At 44.5% G+C, this 20,393-nt stretch overlaps 1 protein-coding gene across 1 annotated transcript in view; it reads left to right on the top strand.

The window, feature by feature from the left end:
• The window catches only part of LOC113914489 (oxysterol binding protein), a 36,013-nt gene that overhangs the window by 13,231 nt on the left and 2,389 nt on the right, over positions 1 to 20,393 (top strand). Inside the window, exons 4-13 of the mRNA XM_027579770.2 lie at positions 385 to 583; positions 828 to 930; positions 1,258 to 1,312; positions 1,494 to 1,625; positions 6,832 to 7,077; positions 7,354 to 7,474; positions 17,032 to 17,135; positions 18,326 to 18,421; positions 19,194 to 19,375; positions 20,109 to 20,329. Coding sequence (XP_027435571.1) covers positions 385 to 583; positions 828 to 930; positions 1,258 to 1,312; positions 1,494 to 1,625; positions 6,832 to 7,077; positions 7,354 to 7,474; positions 17,032 to 17,135; positions 18,326 to 18,421; positions 19,194 to 19,375; positions 20,109 to 20,329 — 1,459 coding nt within the window. The remainder of the gene's footprint in view (positions 1 to 384; positions 584 to 827; positions 931 to 1,257; positions 1,313 to 1,493; positions 1,626 to 6,831; positions 7,078 to 7,353; positions 7,475 to 17,031; positions 17,136 to 18,325; positions 18,422 to 19,193; positions 19,376 to 20,108; positions 20,330 to 20,393) is intronic.

Raw genomic sequence — 20,393 nt, 5'->3', positions numbered from 1 at the left:
GTCAGGAATGTATTGAAAGCAGTTATCCTCTGCTTGTCCTCATCTTTCTTTTAGTCAATAGATTGCTTCTTTTGGTTCAGTTCACATAGTTGCCCTTGGCGATGTTGCCACAAATACCTTGCCTAGGTTTATTGCTCACTTGGCATTTGTTTAGTCCTCATGACCAGGAATATATAAAGGAACCGTAACAACCATGTTCAGTTTTTTTTTCTGGGGTTGACCTTGATTGCATCGTGGAGCTGGCTTCCCTGATACTGTGGAATAAAAAGGAGTGTTTTGCTGTAATTTGCTAAAGTTCCTAGAATATGGTTACTTAATGGGCTTCCAGAGGCCTGAGGGAAAGCTCTGACTACTTGAGTTGAGCATAACTCCTTCTCCGTCCAGGCCTGCAGAGATTTCCTCATGTTAGCCCAGACCCATAGTAAAAAGTGGCAGAAGTCCCTTCAGTATGAGAGAGACCAGCGTATCCGGCTGGAGGAGACCCTGGAGCAGCTGGCGAAGCAACATAATCACCTGGAGAGGGCCTTCCGGGGGGCCACAGTGCTGCCGGCCAACACTCCGGGCACTGCTGGTTCTGGAAAAGGTAAGTCGCTTGGCTCTTGGGTGGCCTGTTCAGATATGAGCCAGGTGGTTTTCTGCCATTGATAGCAGACCTGCAGACTCTCCAGGATCAGTGACTCCTGGGCGAGGGAATTGGAGCTGTTTACTTGGCTCTTCTGCTGCTCTCTATCACGTGTTGCTGTGTTGGTAGTTAGTGTGGTCAAGACCCTGCTGGGCCGGGTTTTGGTCAGTTGAGCCAAAGTAAACGAATGGCCTTCTCCTCGCAGACCAGTGCTGCTCTGGCAAAGGAGACATGAGTGATGAGGATGATGAGAATGAGTTTTTTGATGCTCCTGAGATCATCACCATGCCCGAGAATTTGGGCCACAAGTAAGTTGTCCTTGACTCCCCCCCGAAATGAACACATCTGACCTTCAAAGTTGAGAAATGTTTCAGTGAGACTATCGAACTTGCCAATGTTAACTCAGATCTGGACTCTTTTCCTTAAATGAGTGGAAAAACCTCAACTTTTTTCTCTGAATGAGTTCTCCAGAGATGTTTAAATTCATGCATATTCTAATCTAAGTGTTGTCCTTCGGTCACCCGTTACTAAGTTTGTGCGGTGTGCTTTGCATTCCGCCTTGTAGCGACCTGGTGCGGACCAGACTCTGGTTGTTGACCCTTGTTCTGATTCTCACATGTTTCCCACCTGTGTAGACGGACTGGCAGCAACATCAGCGGAGCCAGCAGTGACATCAGCCTGGACGAACAGGTAACACTCATTTGGGAGCCATCGGGCGAGGGATGTGGGCGTGATTCCCAAGGATTTGCTCGTAAAGCCCTATGAGAAACAGAAAATACTGCTTCTTTTTTAATATAGGGGAAGGGAAGCTTATAAATACCGGGTTTTCTGTTCTTTGTGGGTGATTGAATGGCTTTGTTTTTGCCCTTAGTACAAGCATCAGCTGGAAGAGACCAAGAAGGAAAAGAGAACTAGAATACCGTACAAGCCAAACTACAGCCTCAATTTATGGAGCATCATGAAGAACTGCATTGGAAAAGAACTCTCAAAGATCCCCATGCCGGTGAGGCTCTTGCACACCTGGGCTCTGCCAGAGGGCCTCTCAGGCCGCAGCGGGAAGTGTGCTGCTGGGACAGCCCCACGCGCTCAGAGAGGCACTTCGCGGCGTGATCTTTGTTACCCTTATAGTCATAAACTGTCTGTTAAAAAATTAGCTGCTTTAATGTAGTCTGTAGATCTGGTGTGTTTCCAGATCACTTCGAATCAGATGCATTTGTTTAGTGACGTTTATGAGCAGATTCCTACATGCCACGTGCTGGGGCCATGCACAGATAAATACAGCAGAGTTTCTGTTTTCAAAAAGCATGTAGTTTAAAAGAGACAGACAGGAAAACGGGTAGAAAATTTTACTCTACATGGTAGTGTTATGGGAAGTACTAGCCATACACATCTGGGAAGATGAGGACCCTCTCCATGGTGAAGTTGGTGTTTGGGCTGATCTCCGTGCCTCCCGTCCTTCCCTCCTTCAGTCTGTCCACACTGTTGCCAGAATGACCTTTGTAAAATTACAGACGTAGTCCTGTCTCTCCTTAGCCTAAAATCCTTAACTAGATCCTCTTTTGCTTTGAGGGTAGTCCAGATTCCTTAGTGGGCCCGATTCTTCCTCCCTGGGCCAGGCTCCACCCACACTGGTGAGCCAGTCCTTCAGAGTTACCTTCAGGTATGCAGAGGCATCTTGGTTTCTCCCCCTCGGGGCATTTGCACACACTGCTCTTTCTACCCCAACTTTCATCAGCTCCCCACGCACCCATGCTACTTTTCTTTTCCCGTGGCTAATCGCCTTGAGGATTCAGCTTTAGCATTATGTCTGGTAGCAAGCTTTCACCCATGCATCGGGTCAGGGTGAGATGGCTCTCCCTTGTGTTCCAACAGGTTCCATTGCTCAGCCATTACACAAGCATTTACTGAGTGCCTCCTGTCTGCCTGCTGTTGCACCAGTGTATCAGTGACGAAACAAATCCAAAATCTGTTTGTCTAAACCCAGGGTCAGCAAACTGTGGGCCTCAAGGCCACATCTGGCTGCCGTCTATGCAGCCTACAAGCTAAGAATAGTTTTTATGTTTTTAAATATTTCAAAGGAATAAAAAAGAGGACAATATTTCGTGACGTGAAAATTACATAAAATTTAGATGTTAGCATCCCGTAAGTTTTATTGGACCGCAGTGATGCTGGTTCATGCGTGTGTTGTCCGTGGCCGCTTTCAACCTACAGCGGCAGCGTCGAGCAGCTGTGACAGAGACCATATGGCAGTGTCGTATGCGATAGGAAATATTCAGGCTTTGAGGGCCATATAAATATTTACTGTCTAACCTTGTACAGAAAAAGCTGGCCAACCCCTACCTTAATATTAGCTTAACTCATTCTCCTGTTAAAGTCCGGAGCTAGGGGACCCGGGGCTGGTACAATACTCCACGCTGTCGGAACCACGCTGCTTTCTGTCCTGTTGCTGTACTACCTGTGGCCTCAGTCCTGAGGCCTGAAGTGGCCCCTCCGGCTGGGGCCATCAGGGCCTCATTCCAGTCAGCAGGAAGAAGGAAAGAGAAGGCCATGCCCTGCCTGTTAAGAGTGCTTCCTAGAAATTGCATGAACTAGTTTCACTTCAGTCTCTTTGGCCAGAACTTAGTTATATGGCCACAGCTGGCAAGGAAGTCTCCTACTTTCAGTGGTGTGGCCTAGTTAAACATTGGGGGGTTCTATGTCTTGCAGAAGAAGGGAAGAATGGAGAGTGGGGGGTAGCATACAGAAATACCCAGGAGAAAGTATTCTCCCCTCTTGGGTCTCAGGAAGCAGCGTGTGGCTTCTGCTTCTCCACAGACCGTGTTCCTTATGGGTAGAGACTGTGTCTTACTGGCCTTCAGATCTTGGATGCTTAGCCAGTGCCTGGCACATGTCTACCAGTTAGTAATTGTTGAAGTAATTAACTGGGTCTTAGAAAACAAATTGATTTATATGTAAGTGTGTAGGATTTTTGTTAGAAAAGTGTTGACCTCCGGACAAGAAAAGGCCACAAGTTAGCACCCTGGAGACACACAAAATAGTTGGCTTACTGGGGGGTCTGAAAAGAAGCCCCACTTTTCTGGTGCCTCACAGAAAGTAGTGGGAAGGATGGCTGGAAAGGCAGGTCATTGCAGCCTCAGAAATGCAGTTCCTGCTTAGAAACAACTTCTGAGTCTAGGTGACCTCTCCGTCTCCTTTACCATTAGTTCCTTGTTGACATTGCCGCTAGGGGTGTTCAGTCCTGTTGCTGTTTGCCCAGAGCTCTAGTCCTCGCCCTCTGCCTGCGCCGTGGGGCGTCACAGGAGAGCTGGGTCCTCCAGGCTGTTTCTCAGGTTCTGTGCCTTGGCGGAAGGCTGCGCTTCACCAGTGCAAGGCACCAGTAGGAGTTGGTGGGGGGGGGGGGGGGTTGAAGAAGGGAGGGACGCCGGCTGTACATTCTCCTGGGCAGTGCTTTAACGGTGGCTGTGTGGTTCTGGTTTCCACTGGACGGGGCCCATGAGGCTTCAGCTTCTGCTGGGAGCCTCTGGCCCCTGGGCCATGGTTCCACCACTGCTTCTCTTTGTTCCTCCAGCCCCGTGCTCACGGCCTCCTGCTGTTGTGATCTCCAGGTTGTCTTTTTCGGCTGCCTAAGTCTCCATCAGCCGTGTAATGAATTCCCTTCCTTCCTTCTGCTTTAAATGCGCAGGTTCATTTGTTTCCCTGTTGGGCCTCTGGCTGATAAAATGACCAATATGAAAAGCTTGGTGCCTTAAAGAAACTCTGGTTCCTGGAACAGTGGTTGGGGGCCAGGGCTGCGTGTGTGTGAAGAACAGCGAGGGCTTAAGGATGCCTAAGGCAGTGCCCGTATGTCTTGTAGCCACCAGCGGAGCGCACTGCTCGTCCGGTGTTCCTCAACATGCGTTGGAAGCGTTACTTTGTGTTGCCTGAAATTCTGCCAGTGAGATTTTATTGGCATAGTTTCTAAGTACCTTCTGTAAAAAAGACTCTTGAGGATTTGAGCTCTGTTAGTCCATTACCCCTCAGTGTGCATTTTTTCTTCTACTGTTTTTCTCTAAGTGTCTCTCAGTGTCAAGAAGATGGTTTTGGAGTGTGGTGCCCTGTTTTAGTTGAGGCAGGTTAGATCCTACTTCCCAAAAGAGGAGTGTTCTTTTTTTTTTTTTTTTTTTTAGATTTTAATTTATAATTTATTTGAGAGAGAGAGCACAGAGGGGAGAGTGAGAGGGAGAAGCTGACTCCCCACTGAGTGGAGAGCCCAATGCGGGGCTGGATCCCAGGACCCTGAGATTATGACCGGAGCTGAAGGCAGACGCTTAACCGACTGAGCCACCCAGGCGCCCCCCAAAAGGGGAATGTTCTATTGTTGGTCCGGTGGCTCTGTGTTCACTGGGAAATTTTCACAGAGAAATGCTGGATATATTTCTCAGAGAAAAAGCAGGCTGTAGCCTATTTTTCATTTTTTAAATGCATAGAAATAAACATGAAAATATAATGGTTATCTTTGGGTAATGGCATCTCAGGTAAATTTTTTCCTTTTTAAAGTTTGTTATAGTAGAAATTACAAGACACTTCACAATTGGGAGGGCAATAAATATTAGGGTACGGTGTGGCTCAGAGATTGGTGGGTAGGTAGGAGGTTGGACAAAAATGCGGAAAAAGAGGTGGGACCGCAGGAAAGAGAAGTGTTTTTGTTTGTTTTAACTGAAATATTGCTCCAGGCCAGCGCTAGTCAATAGAAAGGGAATTGTTTTCCTCCTTCCTCTGTTCTCTGGATTCAGAACTTAGGCTAATGATATACAGGCTTGTTCAGCGAGAGTGCTGTATTGTAAAGCTAAAGTCAGTTTTGTGGGCTAGCCTGGGAACCTAAGGTGTTTTTATAGTGATTTTTTTAAGTAGTAAAGTCATTTTAAATTCCAAACAGTCAATTTAGAAATTAACTCTTTTTTGGGGGGATGGAGAGATAATGTCTCTTTTGTTCACATCTCTCTATACCCAGTGAGTAGTACAGGGTCTGGCACACATGAGGGCTCAATAAATATTTGTGGAATGCGTAAGGGAATAAATGAATGAATGAACATCTCCCCTACAGAAGCACACACACACTTTCTTTCTTTTTTTTTTTTTTAAAGGTTTTATTTATTTATTTGGCAGAGAGATACAGAGAGAGAACAGGTAGGCAAAGAGGCAGGGAGAGGGAGATGCAGGCTCCCCGCCGAGCAGGGAGCCCGATGCGGGGCTTGATCCCAGGACCCTGGGATTATGACCTGAGCCGAAGGCAGCCGCTTAACCGACTGAGCCACCCAGGCGCCCCCACACACTTTCTTCATCCTGTGGTTGAGAGCCCTAAGTTGGCTCTGAAACTTGAAAGGCAGAAACACTCGAAGCCCCCAGTGAGCCCCCATCATGAGCACTCCTGTTCAGAACACAACTGTCCAGCCTCAGAGAAGAAATCAGGATCCTGGCCTGATGTAGAACTGAATCGATAATTTAGCAATTGAGGGGCGCCTGGGTAGCTTAGTCAGTTAAGTGTCTGCCTTCCGCTCAGGATATGACACCAGGGTCCTGGAATTGAGACCCACATCGGGCTTCTTGCTCAGCGGGAGTCTGCTTCTCCCTCTCCCTCTGCCCCTCCCCCCGCTCAGCTCACTCTCTCTCATAAAAAAAAAATAATAAAATCTTAAAAAAAGAAAAAATTAGCAATTGTCTCATCCAGGAGTAGAAGCTAACTTTTGTAATGTTTTCTTTTCACCAGTCGGGACAAGCCTGTACTTATAAGTTACTACCCTTTCTTTTCTTCTTCAAGAATTTTAAATACCTCACTTCCTCTCTGGGTATACTTGTGCTAAAATACATTTCTTTTATTCATTCTTTCTATACCTATTTGATGATGGTTTCCTATGGATGAGGCATCAGTGGCTCTCGGATATGCAGGGATGAACGAAGAGGCATGGTTCCCATCTCAAAAGAGCTTACAGTTAGTGAAATAAATGAAAACAGTGATTTATACCGCTCATTGACAAGGACAGTTGAGCAGGGAGAGTGCATCTCTTGTAGGTTAGATCTTAGAGCTGGTCTCCTAAGCAGAGGTCTCTTTTCTTCCCAGTGATTTGCTTTATCCTCTCGACATCTCGATATGTCTCTCTACCTGCAGAAACATTCAACTGTCTCTTATAGATGTGTGGGCAAAGTTTTTAAATCTGTTCTTTTCCTGACAGGTGAACTTTAATGAACCCTTATCCATGCTTCAGCGCCTTACTGAAGATCTGGAATACCACGAGCTGTTAGACCGAGCTGCAAAATGTGAGAACTCTCTAGAACAGCTCTGTTACGTTGCAGCTTTCACCGTGTCCTCCTACTCCACTACTGTTTTCCGTACCAGCAAGCCATTCAACCCACTCCTTGGGGAGACTTTCGAGCTGGACCGATTAGAGGAGAATGGGTACCGATCCCTCTGTGAGCAGGTAAAGGAGCCTCAGGACTGTGACACATTTACTTTGAAGAAAGGGATGGTTTTGGTTGATACCTCTGGGTGTTACATTTGCAGAAATTCCAGTCCTGTCGTCCCAGACTGCCTTCTTTTTCTTTAGGGCTTCAACACTGGAGGCCCTGGTGTTCACCTACTGTTGTGGGTATAAAAATATCATGCGTGCATTTTGGGTGTTTTATCACCAATTCATAGGCAGTATCTTTTCCTTCTCCTTTCCTCCGTCTTAATTTGAACCACTGATTTCTTCAAGGTGAGTCATCATCCCCCTGCTGCTGCACACCATGCCGAGTCCAAAAATGGCTGGACATTGCGTCAGGAAATCAAAATCACCAGCAAATTCCGAGGCAAATACCTCTCCATCATGCCCCTCGGTAAGGCTGCCATCTGTGTAAAAAAGAGATTTTCTGGCATGGAAGAAGTGGTCGCTGGTTTAATAGTGAGGAGACTAGAAATCTGATTTGGGTACTGAACCTTAACCCGTCAGCTTTGGGCAGGTCGTTTCACTTCTCAGCGATCAAATGAGTGAGGAGGCATGAGATTCTTTAAGGATCCATCCAGTCATAAATGCCTCTTCTTAGTTATATCTAATAAATCTTTTAAGTATTATTTTAGAATTAAGATCTAGCATGCTTAAAACTCTTTCTTAACCGGTGTTGTTGCTCCCACTACTCTAGCAGTCAGCTTAGCTTCACTCCAGAAATCACAGTTCCTGTGACTGCAAGGTTAGGTTTCTCAGGCGGTCCCTCCCCTTTTCCTCGTCTTGCTCTCCTCTCTCTTCCACCACTGGAAGGGTGAGGTATCATTTATGTAATGGCTGAACTCCAGGTAAGATGAAACTTTATTTATGTTTTTTAAAGATTTTATTTATTTATTTGACAGAGACACAGCGAGAGGGGGAACACAAGCAGGGGGAGTGGGAGAGGGAGAAGCAGGCTTCCCGCTGAGCAGGGAGCCCGATGCGGGGCTCGATCCCAGGACCTTGGGATCATGACCTGAGCCGAAGGCAGCCGCTTAACGACTGAGCCACCCAGGCGCCCCCAAAACTTTATTTTAAAAGATCTTACTGGATTACAAGTTAATTGTGCACCAACATGAAAAAGATCAGGCCTGGGAATAGGACTCCTAATATGCAGTATTGGAGAGTCTATACTTTAGGGAAAATGAGATTATTCACAAAGTGTAGCAGAGATTCTCGAGGTTGTCTTGAACAAGAGCAGCCACATTTGGCCGTGTGTGTCCAGAAGAGTCAATGCTGAAAAAGAAACACAGAGCAGACAGAGAGAAACCAAGTAGCTCCCTAGAGACAGAGCCGACAGTGTAACTGCCTAAGCTCCTGGTGGCCTTCCATTTCCCAGTTCTAGTCTGTCATGAGGCGTAGCCTTAGTGCTGGGCTAGAGTTGTCCTCTTTAGTAAATTCCCCTTTCTCTCAGAAGTACAAAATGTAGCAGGTATAGAAATTAGAAAGTTTCTAGAAAAAAAAGTTAGCCAGAAAACAAACGCAGGAATGTTTGTGATATATTAAAAGGAGAAAAGAAACGGGAGTGTTAGCTCTAGGGCTCGTGGTTGATATGCAAAAGACTCTTAGATCAAAGGTGACTGAGGGATTTTGGTCTTGACGGTCACTGAAGACCTTAGAAAAGGTTCAAATTGCTTAACTGTCTTAGATGCTAACAGTTTCAGAAGTATTAGGTTAAGAGTAGTAAAGCCTGGGGTGTTCTAACCTAATTTGCAGAACTAGGATGTTAATGGTCATGTTACAATAGGACTTTCACCCATGGAGAAGTTTGAGGCCCCCTGAGGATCTCCAAAGGGATGGATTTTAATTCTAAGGAGCCGCCTTTTCTTTCTTTTTTTTTTTTTTTAAAGATTTTTAAAATTTATTTGTCAGAGGGAGAGAGAGAACAAGTAAGGGGAGCTTGTTTAAAAGTAGCAATAAATCTCATAAATAGCAATAAAATAGCAGTAAATCTACCAGTGATATATTTTCTCTATGATTTGACTAATATAGAGTTCCCTGAGGGGTAATAACTATATGAACATGGTATATGTGGTGGATCTAACTTTTTAGAGTTAAAAAATTATCTTTGATAGGATTCCATTCCTATGGTTATTTAAGGATTCAGGTCACCAGGTTGTGTTGTCTTAAGTCCCTCCACCCATTAAATACTGAGTACCTGCCATATACCGGTAAGGCAGGAAGTATAAGTGAGCAAAGCAAAGATCCCAGCTTTCATAGGGAGACTGAACAAAGAATTGACATAGTGACAGGAAACTCAAATACAGAGAGTGGGATTTCTGGACAGTGGCCCTGGGGATGGCTGTATTTAATCTTTTGGATCAGTGACTTGGAAAGAGAATCCTTCAGTGAAATTTTCACATTTGCAATGGCATTCGACTCTCCTAGGGTAAATTGTTAAACCAATAGATGTCACTGAAGAACAATTTTTGGACGGGATTGTGCGTGAGTAGGCAAACAGATGGTTTTTGGAGGTGGTGGCAGGGAGTCTGAGTCTCCTTGTAAAATAGATTAGAAAACTTAGAACTCCTGCAATCTAGAAAGAAGAATGCTTCTAGAAAACATAATGGAAGTGTGCAAAATGAAGACAGTGGCAGAGGATACATGTGAACTTGCTCACCAAGTTCCAGGGTATTGGAACCAGGTGGTAGCCTTAAAGTTGAAAGAGACATGTTTGGGACACCTGAGTGACTCAGTTGGTTAAGTATCCTACTCTTGATTTCAGATCATGATCTCAGGGTCGTAAGATCAAGTCCCACATTGAGCTCCACACTGAGCATGGAGCCTGCTTAGGATTATCTCTCCCTCCCCCTCACCCACATGCCCACATTCTCTCTCTCTCTAAAAGAAAAGAAAGAAATGGGGCACCTGGGTGGCTCAGTTGGTTAAGCATCTGCCTTCAGCTCAGGTCATGATCCCACGGTCCTGGGATCAAGCCCTGCATCGGGCTCCCTGCTCAGCGGGGAGCTTCCTTCTCCCTCTCCCTCTGTAGCTCCCCCGCTTGTTCTTTCTCTCTCTGACAAATAAATAAATTTAAAAAAATCTTTAAAAAGAAAGAAAGAAAAGTAGGCGCCTAAGTGGCTCAGTTGTTAAGCATCTGCCTTCGGCTCAGGTCATGATCCCGGGGTCCTGGGATCAAGCCCCGCATTGGGCTCCCTGCTCAGCGGGAAGCCTGCTTCTCCTTCTCCCACTGCTCCTGCTTGTGTTCTCTCTCTCGCTGTCTCTCTCTGTCAAATAAATAAATAAAATCTTTAAAAATAAATTAAAAAAAAGAAAGACATATTTATGTATATAGGTATTTGTTTTAAGATTTTTAAGTAATAATTTAATAGGTAATTTTCTTTACACCCAGTGTGGAGCTCAAACTCACAACCCTGAGATCAAGAGCTGCATGCTCTACCAACTGAGCCATTCAGGGGCCCCTAAAAAGACACATTTAAATGTGTGTTATTTTATAGTGTCGGAGCTCTCTAACCCAAGGAGAATCACAATTAGGGAATATGAAATGAAACAACCAGTCAGCCTGAATCTCTGCATCAGTGACACCGTGGGTCTCTGTGGACCTTGAATTTTGCTCCCGAATGGCATTTTAGTACAAAAATTCCCCTTACGTATTTTAAACATTCTTGCAATTTCTACTTTTTGATTAGAATGATTACTTATAATTAATTACTGATTAGGTAGGATTTATATCTGCCATTTTTGTTTTTTGGGTTTTTTGTTTGTTAGTTTTTGTTTTCTGTATATCTTGTCTTTTTTGTTCTCTCTTCCTCTGTAAGTTCCTTCTTTTATGTTAAATACTTGCCTAGTTCACCATTTTAATTCCGTTGTTATTTCTTTTACTGTATTTTTTTTTTAAAGATTTTATTTATTTATTTGAGAGAGAGAGAATGAGAGACAGAGAGCACAAGAGGGAAGAGGGTCAGAGGGAGAAGCAGACTCCCTGCTGAGCAGGGAGCCCGATGTGGGACTCGATCCCGGGACTCCAGGATCATGACCTGAGCCAAAGGCAGTGGCTTAACCAACCGAGCCACCCAGGCGCCCATCTTTTACTGTATTTTTAAAGGCATTTTTATAGCGGTTATCCTGGGTAGTACAATTAACATCTAAGCATCTTGTTCAGATTAATACTAATTTAATTCCAATAGTACACCAAAACTTTGCAACTATATAGATCCAGTACCTTTTTCTTCCTTTGTGTTTTTATTTTCATGTAAATTGTTTTCATACGTTGTAATCTCATCAGCATAGTTTTATAACTTGCTTTATAGGCATGTCTTTTAAATCATATAGCATAAAAAAAGTTGCAAACCAAAAATATATAGTTATTTTTTAATAGTTTAATTATAGTTACCTTTATTGGTCTCTTTTTTTAAAAGATTTTATTAATTTATTTGAGAGAGAAAAAGAGAGAGAGTTAGCATGGGGAGGGGGAGGGTCAGAAGGAGAAGCAGACTCCATGCTGAACAGGGAGCCCGATGCGGGGCTCCCCCAGACCTGGGGATCATGACCTGAGCTGAAGGCAGATGCTTAACTAAGCCACTCAGGTGGCCCTTACTAGTCTCTTCTTAATGGAGATTTAAGTTGCTGTCCAATGTCCTTTCATTTCTTCCTGAAAGACTTCCTTTAGTATATTTATTGAAGATCGGCTAGCTATGAATATTCTTTAAGTTTTTGTTTGTCTGAAAATGTCTTAAGTTCTGTGTTTATGAAGGATAGTTTTGCTGGCTATAGAATTCTTGGTTTGCTAAATTTTTTTCTTTCAGCATTATTGGGTTATGTCATCCCACTGCCTTCTGGCCTCTGAAGTTTCTGATAATCTTATTGAGGATCATGTATATGTGATGCGTCACTTCTCTCTTAGTGCTTTCAGGAGTCTCTCTTTGTCTCTCAGTAGTTTGATTATGATGGGTTCTGGCATGGTGCTCTCTGAGTTTATCCTGTTGGAGTTCATCGTGCCTCTTGGATATGTAGATTAATGCTTTTCATGAAATTTGGAATTTGGGGCTGTTATTTATTTAACTGCTCCAATTGTGGGGTTTTGTTTTTTTGTTTGTTTTGTTTTGTTTTAGAGAGAGAGCAACCAGGGAAGGGGCAGAGGGAGAGGGGAGAAAGAGGGTCCCAAGCAAACTCCATCCTCAGTGCAGAGCCCAGTGCAGGGCTCAATGTCACGACCCTGAGATCATGACCTGAGCCCAAACCAAAAGTCGGATGCCACCCAGGGGCCCCCTTAACTGCTCCAGTTGTGAACACCACCTCAGGCAGCTACTGTGTTAAACAGTTGTCATTGGTTGTTTTGTTTGTCACCCCTGGGAGAAGGCTGTTTGAGGTGAGCAGATGCTAAGTCACGTCAAATAAAGATAAGCCCTTTCGCAGGAACCACCAGACCGGTCAGATAGTGACAGTTCCTTAGAGATTGAGCTTTGGGGGAGCTTCATACCATCTGCTGCGTCCAGTGTTTGCTAGTCTGCTTGCTGGTTTTCATGTCTACCGTGATTGTGAGGCTGCTGGTTTTCAAGGCTACTGCCAAGCTGGGGAGAGGAGGATGGAAAGAGGGCAAGTTAAAATGCCACAAAGCTCATTTTTCTTTTTCCTTTCTTTTTTTTTTAAGATTTTTATTTATTTATTGAGAGAGATAGTTATAGAGAGAGAGCATGAGAGGGGGAGAGTCAGAGGGAGAAGCAGACTCCCCGCTGAGCAGGGAGCCCGATGCGGGACTCGATCCCGGGACTCCAGGATCATGACCTGAGCCGAAGGCAGTCGCTCAACCAGCTGAGCCACCCAGGCGCCCCAAAGCTCATTTTTCTTAGTAGAGTTCTGAAAAAGTTGATTCTGATTATTTTTGCCTAGTGTTCTTACTGATTTTACTGAGGAACATATATAAAGTCCTTACTTGACCATTCTGAAGTGCCTGTCTTCCTTTTCATATATTTTAAGTGCCTCAATTTTTAGATCTTTAACTTACTGTCAAGTCTCCGACACACAAATATTATATAAAGGAAGGCAGTCATGGGGCTTTCTTTGTTTTTCCACTATCCCTGGAAGCTGGAAGGGGACACTCTACAGAGCAACAGGTACATTAACAGGGTGGGACATAAGATTATGGTATTCGGCAGTGCAGACATTCTGATCTTACTTTGAACTTCATCTCTGGCCCTTACTAGCTCTGTGACCTTGGGAAAATTACCTCTCCGAGCTCAGAGTCTTTGTTGATAAAAGGGGGATGTGGTAGGCTAAATAATGCTCCCCTCCTTTCCAAATAATGTCCACATCCTAATCCCTGCAACCTGTGAATATCTAACATATCATAGTGAAAGGAACTTTGTAGGTGTGGTTAAATTAAAGATCTTGAGATGGGGAGACAATTCTGGAGTATTTCTGTAGGCTCAAATACAATCACAAAGGTTTTTATGAGAGGGAGGCTGGAGAATCAGAGGCAGTGACAACAGAAGCAAGAGTGACATTGGGAAGGGACCACAGGCTGCAGAATGCAGGTGGCCTCTGGTATCTGGAAAAGGCAAGAAAATGGATCTCCCATAGAGCCTTCAGAGGGAACACAGCCCTTGTTGACACTTGATTTTAAACTTCTGGCTTCCAGAAATGTAACAGTTTAACAACCGTGTAGTTTTAAGCTGTAAAGTTTGTGGCAGTTGGTTCCAGCAGCAGTAGAAACAAGTATGGGGGATAATAGTTCCCACAGCTGAGGTGTCAGCAGGTATTTGAGGGTGCACTGTATGCCGGAAACCGTTCCCGGTGCTCTGGCTATGTAATGGTGGACAAAAGCCACTTTGCCCTCACTTGGCTTGCATTCTTTTCTTTCCTTTTTTTTTTTTTTTTTTTTTTTGGCGGGGGAGAAAGAGAGTGTGTGAGTGGGGGGTGGGGGAGGGCAGAAGCAGGGCGAGAGAGAATCTCAAGCAGACTCCATGCCCAGCATGGAGCCCAGTGTGGGGCTTGATCCCAAGACCCTGAGATCGTGACCTGAGCCAAAATCAAGAGCTAGTTCCTTAACCGTCTCAGCCACCCAGATGCCCCAGCTTGCATTCTTTTCTTAAGCAGACATAAAAGTAAACAGACACCTAGATAATAATTATTGTCAATAATTATTTAATTTTATATAGTGGTAATTCTGTGAAGAAATAGAGCAAGCAGAGATAGGGGTGAGTGGTGGAGAAATGAATGTGTTTTGTGGTGGTTCCTTGGACAAGGTCACCAAGGAAGTTCTCTCTGAAGAGGTTACATTTGAGCAGAGAGCTAACTAATGAAAAGCCAAACAGAAGATCTGGAAAAGAGTGTCCCAGCAGAGAGAACCCCTTAAAGATAAAGGCCCTTGAGAGGGGAGCGAGCTTAGTATGCTCGAGAAGCGCAAAGGCCACAGCAGCTCCCGAGTGCGATCCAAGGAGTCGACAGGGGCCAGATCTTGTAGGGTTTTGCACACCAGGGAAAGGAGTTAAGTTTTGTTTTCATTGCAGTGGGAAGAAACTGAGAGATTTTAGACAGTGTGGTAAGTTGACTTAAAAAGTTGACTTTTTAATTTATCTATTTGTCAGAGAGAGTGAGCAAGCACAAGCAGGGGGCGCGGCAGGCAGATGGAGAAGCAGGCTCCCCACTGAGCAGGGACCCATGCGGGGCTCAATCCCAGAACCCCGGGATCATGACCTGAGCCAAAGGCAGACGCTTAACCGACTGAGCCACCCAGATGCCCCTGATGGTGGCTTTAGACAGCAGTCGCGGTGGAAGAGGTATTGAGCAGGAAACTTAGCATATGTTTAGGTGGCAGAGATATTTGAAAGGTGGTTGTGAAGATTAAATGAGCTAATAGTTGAGAGCATAGCCCGGTGCCTGGGACACAGCATGTGCTGACAGCAGAGCCGCTGCTCTTGTCCTTGGCCTTGTTGTCATCACTGCCGCTGCCGCCAGCAGGGCTATTTTAATCTCTTGTACGAGAAAGAGAGGAAAGACACATAATTAGTCTTCTGTTCATTAGTGGTTGCAGAGGGAGCTTAGACTTATCCTGGTACTGTAACTGACTGTATTAGTCAACATATATATAAAGATAGACATAGAGGGGCGCCTGGGTGGCTCTGTTGGTTACGCATCTGACTCTTGATTTTGGCTCAGGTCATAATCTCGGGGTCGTGGGATCGAGCCCCACATCGGGCTCCACGCTGAGCACGGAGTTTGCTTGGGATCCACTCTCCCTCTGACCCCCCCCCCCACTCGTACATGTGCGTGTGCTCTCTCTCTCTCAAATAAATAAATAAAATCTTTAAAAAAATATATACATATATATGTATATATATAGTTCTTGTATATATGTATAAGTTCTTAATTATTTTGAATCTCTAGTCACTTCTGTTCACCTCACTTTTTGGCTTGGTATGCGAAATGAACTCACAGGGACAAGAGAAGCTTATTACGTCCTGAGTGCCCATTATGTTTCAAGCCTTTTACTGCACAGATAAACTGTATTTACTGCACAACAAGGTGTGCTTATCCCAAATGTGCTTATCCCAAGTCTACAGATAATAAAGCTGAGGCCTAGGGAAATTACAAAACATATGCAGGATATAGTACTCTAATGCATTTTGTTGCTAACCACCCAGATTCAGGCAGACCCCATAAGTCCAGGGCACAGGCTCCAACAAGACTGCCCTCACCACAGGTGCCAGCCACAAGTTTGCGGGTTCCCAGGCCCCCTCTGTACTTCTTCTGATCAACTGGCTTCAGTTTTGATAATTTGCTAGGATGACTCATAGAACCCAAGAAAGAACTATCCTCACTATCATAGTTATTATAAAGGGTATAAATCAGGACCGGCCAAATGGAGAGACACACAGGGCAAGGTCTGCAAGTGTCCTGAACATAGAGCTTCCATGCTTTCCCCCATGGAATCAGGGCACATGATCCTCCTTGCACATTGATGTGTTCACCAACCAGGAAGCCGCACCAAACTTCATTGTCCAGAGATTTTATTAGGGTTTCATTAGGTGGGCATGATTGAGCCATTGGCCACATGACTACAGTCAATACCCAGGTCTCCTTCCCTCCCTGGAGGGAAGGGAATACCATTCCCAGGAGATCGGGAGGTCCGGCTAATAGCAAGTGATTCAAGGCCCCAAGTCTCTTATCACATGGTTGATCTTTTTGGCCTGGCCTCATCCTGAGCATAAGCTATCCAGGGGCCCACCATGTTACCTCATTGGCATAAACTATCAGGGCCCCCATGAATAACACAGATACTGCTATCACTTGGGAAAGTCCAAGGGTTTAGAGGTTCCCTCCCGGGAACCATGGACAAAGACCAGACAGATTCTTTATTATACAGCCCAGGTTCACACCTCTAATGAGTGTTGGAGTCAGGATTCAGTCCAGTTCTGCCTGATTCCAAAGCCCCTGCTCTGTCCACTACTCCATTACTGTTAATGCCCTTAGAAAAGTGGTTCACTTAAGGTTACACAGCTAGTTACTAACAAGAGGGCCTGGCCCTCAGGCCTGACTACCAATGTGTGCTCCTTTCTGCAGTTCAATTTTATTTTTTCATGTTGGGGCAGATTTGACCTGTTCCTGTAAAGTTTGCAACTTGTATGGCAGGCACAGTTGGTGAAAAGATTGGAGTTTTGCTTTCATTTTTATTTCTGCAATGGCAGAATATTGCTTCCTAGCTAAGCTCTATCAGTAGTCAGTGTTTGTCATCATTTAGTTATAGTTTATTAATAAATTTAAAAATGAAGTGAAAAAATTCAATCAGTGCTTCCAACATTTAAGAAGACTATAAATCCTTTTTGGTTTATTGTTTTCCTTTTAAAAGTAAGAAATATTGATAGAAGAAAATCAATCCATTGTTATTTGTAGCTAACATGGTGCTATTGTTCTAATATTTGACTTAATTTGTGTACTTTTCTCTGTTTCCAGGTAGCATCCACTGTATTTTCCATGCAACTGGGCACCATTACACTTGGAAGAAGGTTACCACAACGGTGCACAACATTATCGTGGGCAAGTTGTGGATAGATCAGGTAAGCAAAGGTGCCCAAAGTTCAGAAGAATACATTCGTAGGTACGTCTTTGCAGTATCAAGGACGTGTGAACTGGCCCCAGACTATTGTTACGGATTTACCTGTTTCTCCTAAGGAATTGCTCTCAGCCAGAAGCCCCACCCCGACCTCTCAAGTTTCTATACCACAAATTATTTTTTGTAAATGACCAATTTATAACATTCATTCCGTGACTACTCTACCAGGGCTGTGTTGGCTACTATGAAAGTACAACAGAATAATAAACACGGCTCCTACTCTTCATCCTTTCATTATTCATCAGACATTTACTGCTAGGCAAAGTGCTAGGTCTTGGGGATACAAAGCCAGATAAGACATTGTCCTTCAAAGAATTATTGTATCATTGAAGATAACATGACAAATACGTACAGATTGAAAAGTATTAACAAAATACGTTAGTGTTAAGAGCTGTACTAAGATAACATCTAATTGTCAGTCTGCTCTTAGGACAATGGTTGCAATAAAGTCAGAAAAGGGAATACTGTTTTTTTTTAAAGATTATATTTATTTGTTTATTTTAGAGAGGCGGGGGCAAGCGAGGGGAGGGGCAGAAGGAGAGGGGAGAGAGAGAGAATCTCAAGCAGATTCCACACTGAGCACAGAGCCCAATGCAGGACTTGATCTCATGACCCTGAGATCATGACCTGAGCCGAAACCAAGAGTTGGACAGTTAACTGACTGAGCCTCCCAGGCACCCCAAGCTGAGTCTTAACGTGGTTTGGGATTTAGAAGATAGAAAGGAGGAGAAAATGAATAAAAAGTAGAAAGGCCCACCATATGTAACCTTGGAATCGTAAGTAGAGTACTTTGATTTAAGCACAGAGTTCATGAAGGGTATGAGTGGGGGGTTGGTTTGGGAAAGGTAAATTATTATGTGAATATTAACATAATGTGCTGAAAGGCAAATCATACCACCTAACACATGACACATGATTGACAGAAAGCCAGAAGGCCGTTTGGTCTTGATCCTAACCCGGAATACCAAGGTTCCAAAGGGATTTCACAGCTTTTCGGGGTCGGCTGAGACCCTTAAGCAAGGGAGTCTGAGAGTACATGATGGAAAAGTGAAGAATTATGAGGCATGGGGTCTGGCAGATATTCAAGTCCTCCGGTCTTAATAAAATCAATCCATGATGCTTTTTATTTTATAGTCTGGTGAAATTGATATTGTGAATCACAAGACGGGAGACAAGTGCAATCTTAAATTTGTTCCTTATAGCTACTTCTCTCGTGATGTAGCAAGAAAGGTAAGAGAAGTTGGAGTTTACATGTTTTTCCCTAGTGTGTGTCCCTTAGAAATCCTACTCTTCGGGGGCTGGTGTAGATGATGGATGAAGAGATAGTCCAAACGTGTATGTATATATCTCCTAAATATGTATGTGGTGATTTGGAAAAAAAAAAAAAAAGGAGAAGTAAAGGAGAAAATCAGCAGGAAGGGGGACTAGATTGCATTACGAAACCAAATCATTGTCTTTTCTGGTAAAGACATTAAGTAAAAAAGTGAAAGTCAAGAGCAAGGAGAGATTGCAAATGGGAACACACAGGAAGGACCAGTAGGATTTCAGGAAGAAGGGTGGGCGATTTGACCCCTGTGAGGTCTAAGCACAAGTCCTGCGTCACCACCACAGCGGAATTGCGTCCTGAGTTTGATGGAGAGTGAAGAAGATCTGGGGATTTAAATCTGTTTGTGGCTGTCTCTGAAGAAAGAAGGAAATACCAGAGAGAAGAGAATATCAGAGAGAGAAGAAAATGCCATAATTCTGAGGACCATTCAGATGATTTTCCTGCATATATCATTGCAACAATAATCCCTGTACAACAAAATGATGAAACCCCAACTCATGGCTCATTTATTTTAAGCAGCTCAAAAAAGTATACCAAAATAATTTGAGTGCTCTGTGGTGTTTGTTGTAGCAAAATTTCACCAGTATTGGCCGTAGGACTTCTGTTTCCAGACTAGTCCGGTAAGCTAACCCACAGTGAAGGCTGTACTCCAAAGCCCTCTCTCCGTCCTTGTAGGTGACAGGGGAAGTGACAGATCCATCAGGAAAAGTTCACTTCGCCCTTCTGGGGACGTGGGATGAGAAAATGGATTGTTTCAAAGTACAGCCAGTCGTTGGGGAAAATGGGGGTGATGCTCGGCAGAGAGGCCATGAGGCAGAGGAAAGCAGGGTCATGCTATGGAAAAGGAACCCTTTACCGTGAGTATCACTATGCATGCTGTCCAGGTAATACTTCGGCCTCAACCTTGGAGCAGTACTGATGGCATTTCTGCCTTCCTTCCCACTTAATTATGTGAGGGATCAAGCCAGGGAACTCAACCTTTGGAGAGGTTACCAGAAGGCTGTCACTGTATGATTTGAGTTGTAATGTGCCTTGTCAAGAAAATTGAAACGAATCAAGTCACATCTGCCAAAAAATATTCATAATTTAGAACAAAATGATTCAGAAGCAGCTATAGAGGAGAAAGATGCCTACCACCTGTTAACAACTTAGCCCGAGACCCAGTGGCAATATAAAAGTCCCTGAGATCACGTACTGGAATTCGGAAATAAGATGGAGGCCATTTGTCCCCTGTCATCTCATATGTTCAGTCTATAGTAAGAGCTGAGATTATCCCAGAAAGAGGTTAAAAAGAAAGCAAAGGAAATAAGAGTAAGGGATTTCCATTTAGTAGAATGTTTCATTCTTCCTAAGGAATTTCTTCCTAATCTCCGCTGAGCACAGCAGAAGCCCAGCAAACTCCCGGAGCGAGTGACGCCAGGGGAGGGGATGGGGAGCGGTCCCGTCTGGGTCTCTGCATGAGGGGAACCTGCCCTGGTCCTAGAGTCTGTCTGTCTGTAGAACGGCTTCGGGGAGGCTGTCTTTTGGCAGTGTGCTTTTAGCAAGGGGCCTCTGGCATCACCCTTTGTCTTTCTCATCCTTTACTTGTAGGAAGAATGCAGAAAACATGTACTACTTCTCAGAGCTTGCTCTGACGCTCAACGCCTGGGAAAGTGGCACCGCCCCCACAGACAGCCGATTGCGGCCTGACCAGAGACTGATGGAAAACGGGCGCTGGGATGAAGCCAATGCTGAGAAGCAGCGCCTGGAGGAAAAGCAGAGACTTTCCAGAAAGAAGAGAGAAGCAGAAGCTGTGAAAGCCACAGAGGATGGTAACGAACCTGTCTTCCACTCTCTCGATGGGTGGAGAATCACTTGGTGTGTTTCTGGCTCTCA

Source organism: Zalophus californianus, chromosome 11 (genome assembly GCF_009762305.2).
Source record: "Zalophus californianus isolate mZalCal1 chromosome 11, mZalCal1.pri.v2, whole genome shotgun sequence".
NCBI lineage: Eukaryota > Metazoa > Chordata > Mammalia > Carnivora > Otariidae > Zalophus > Zalophus californianus.
This window is presented reverse-complemented; position numbering and strand designations above follow the sequence as displayed.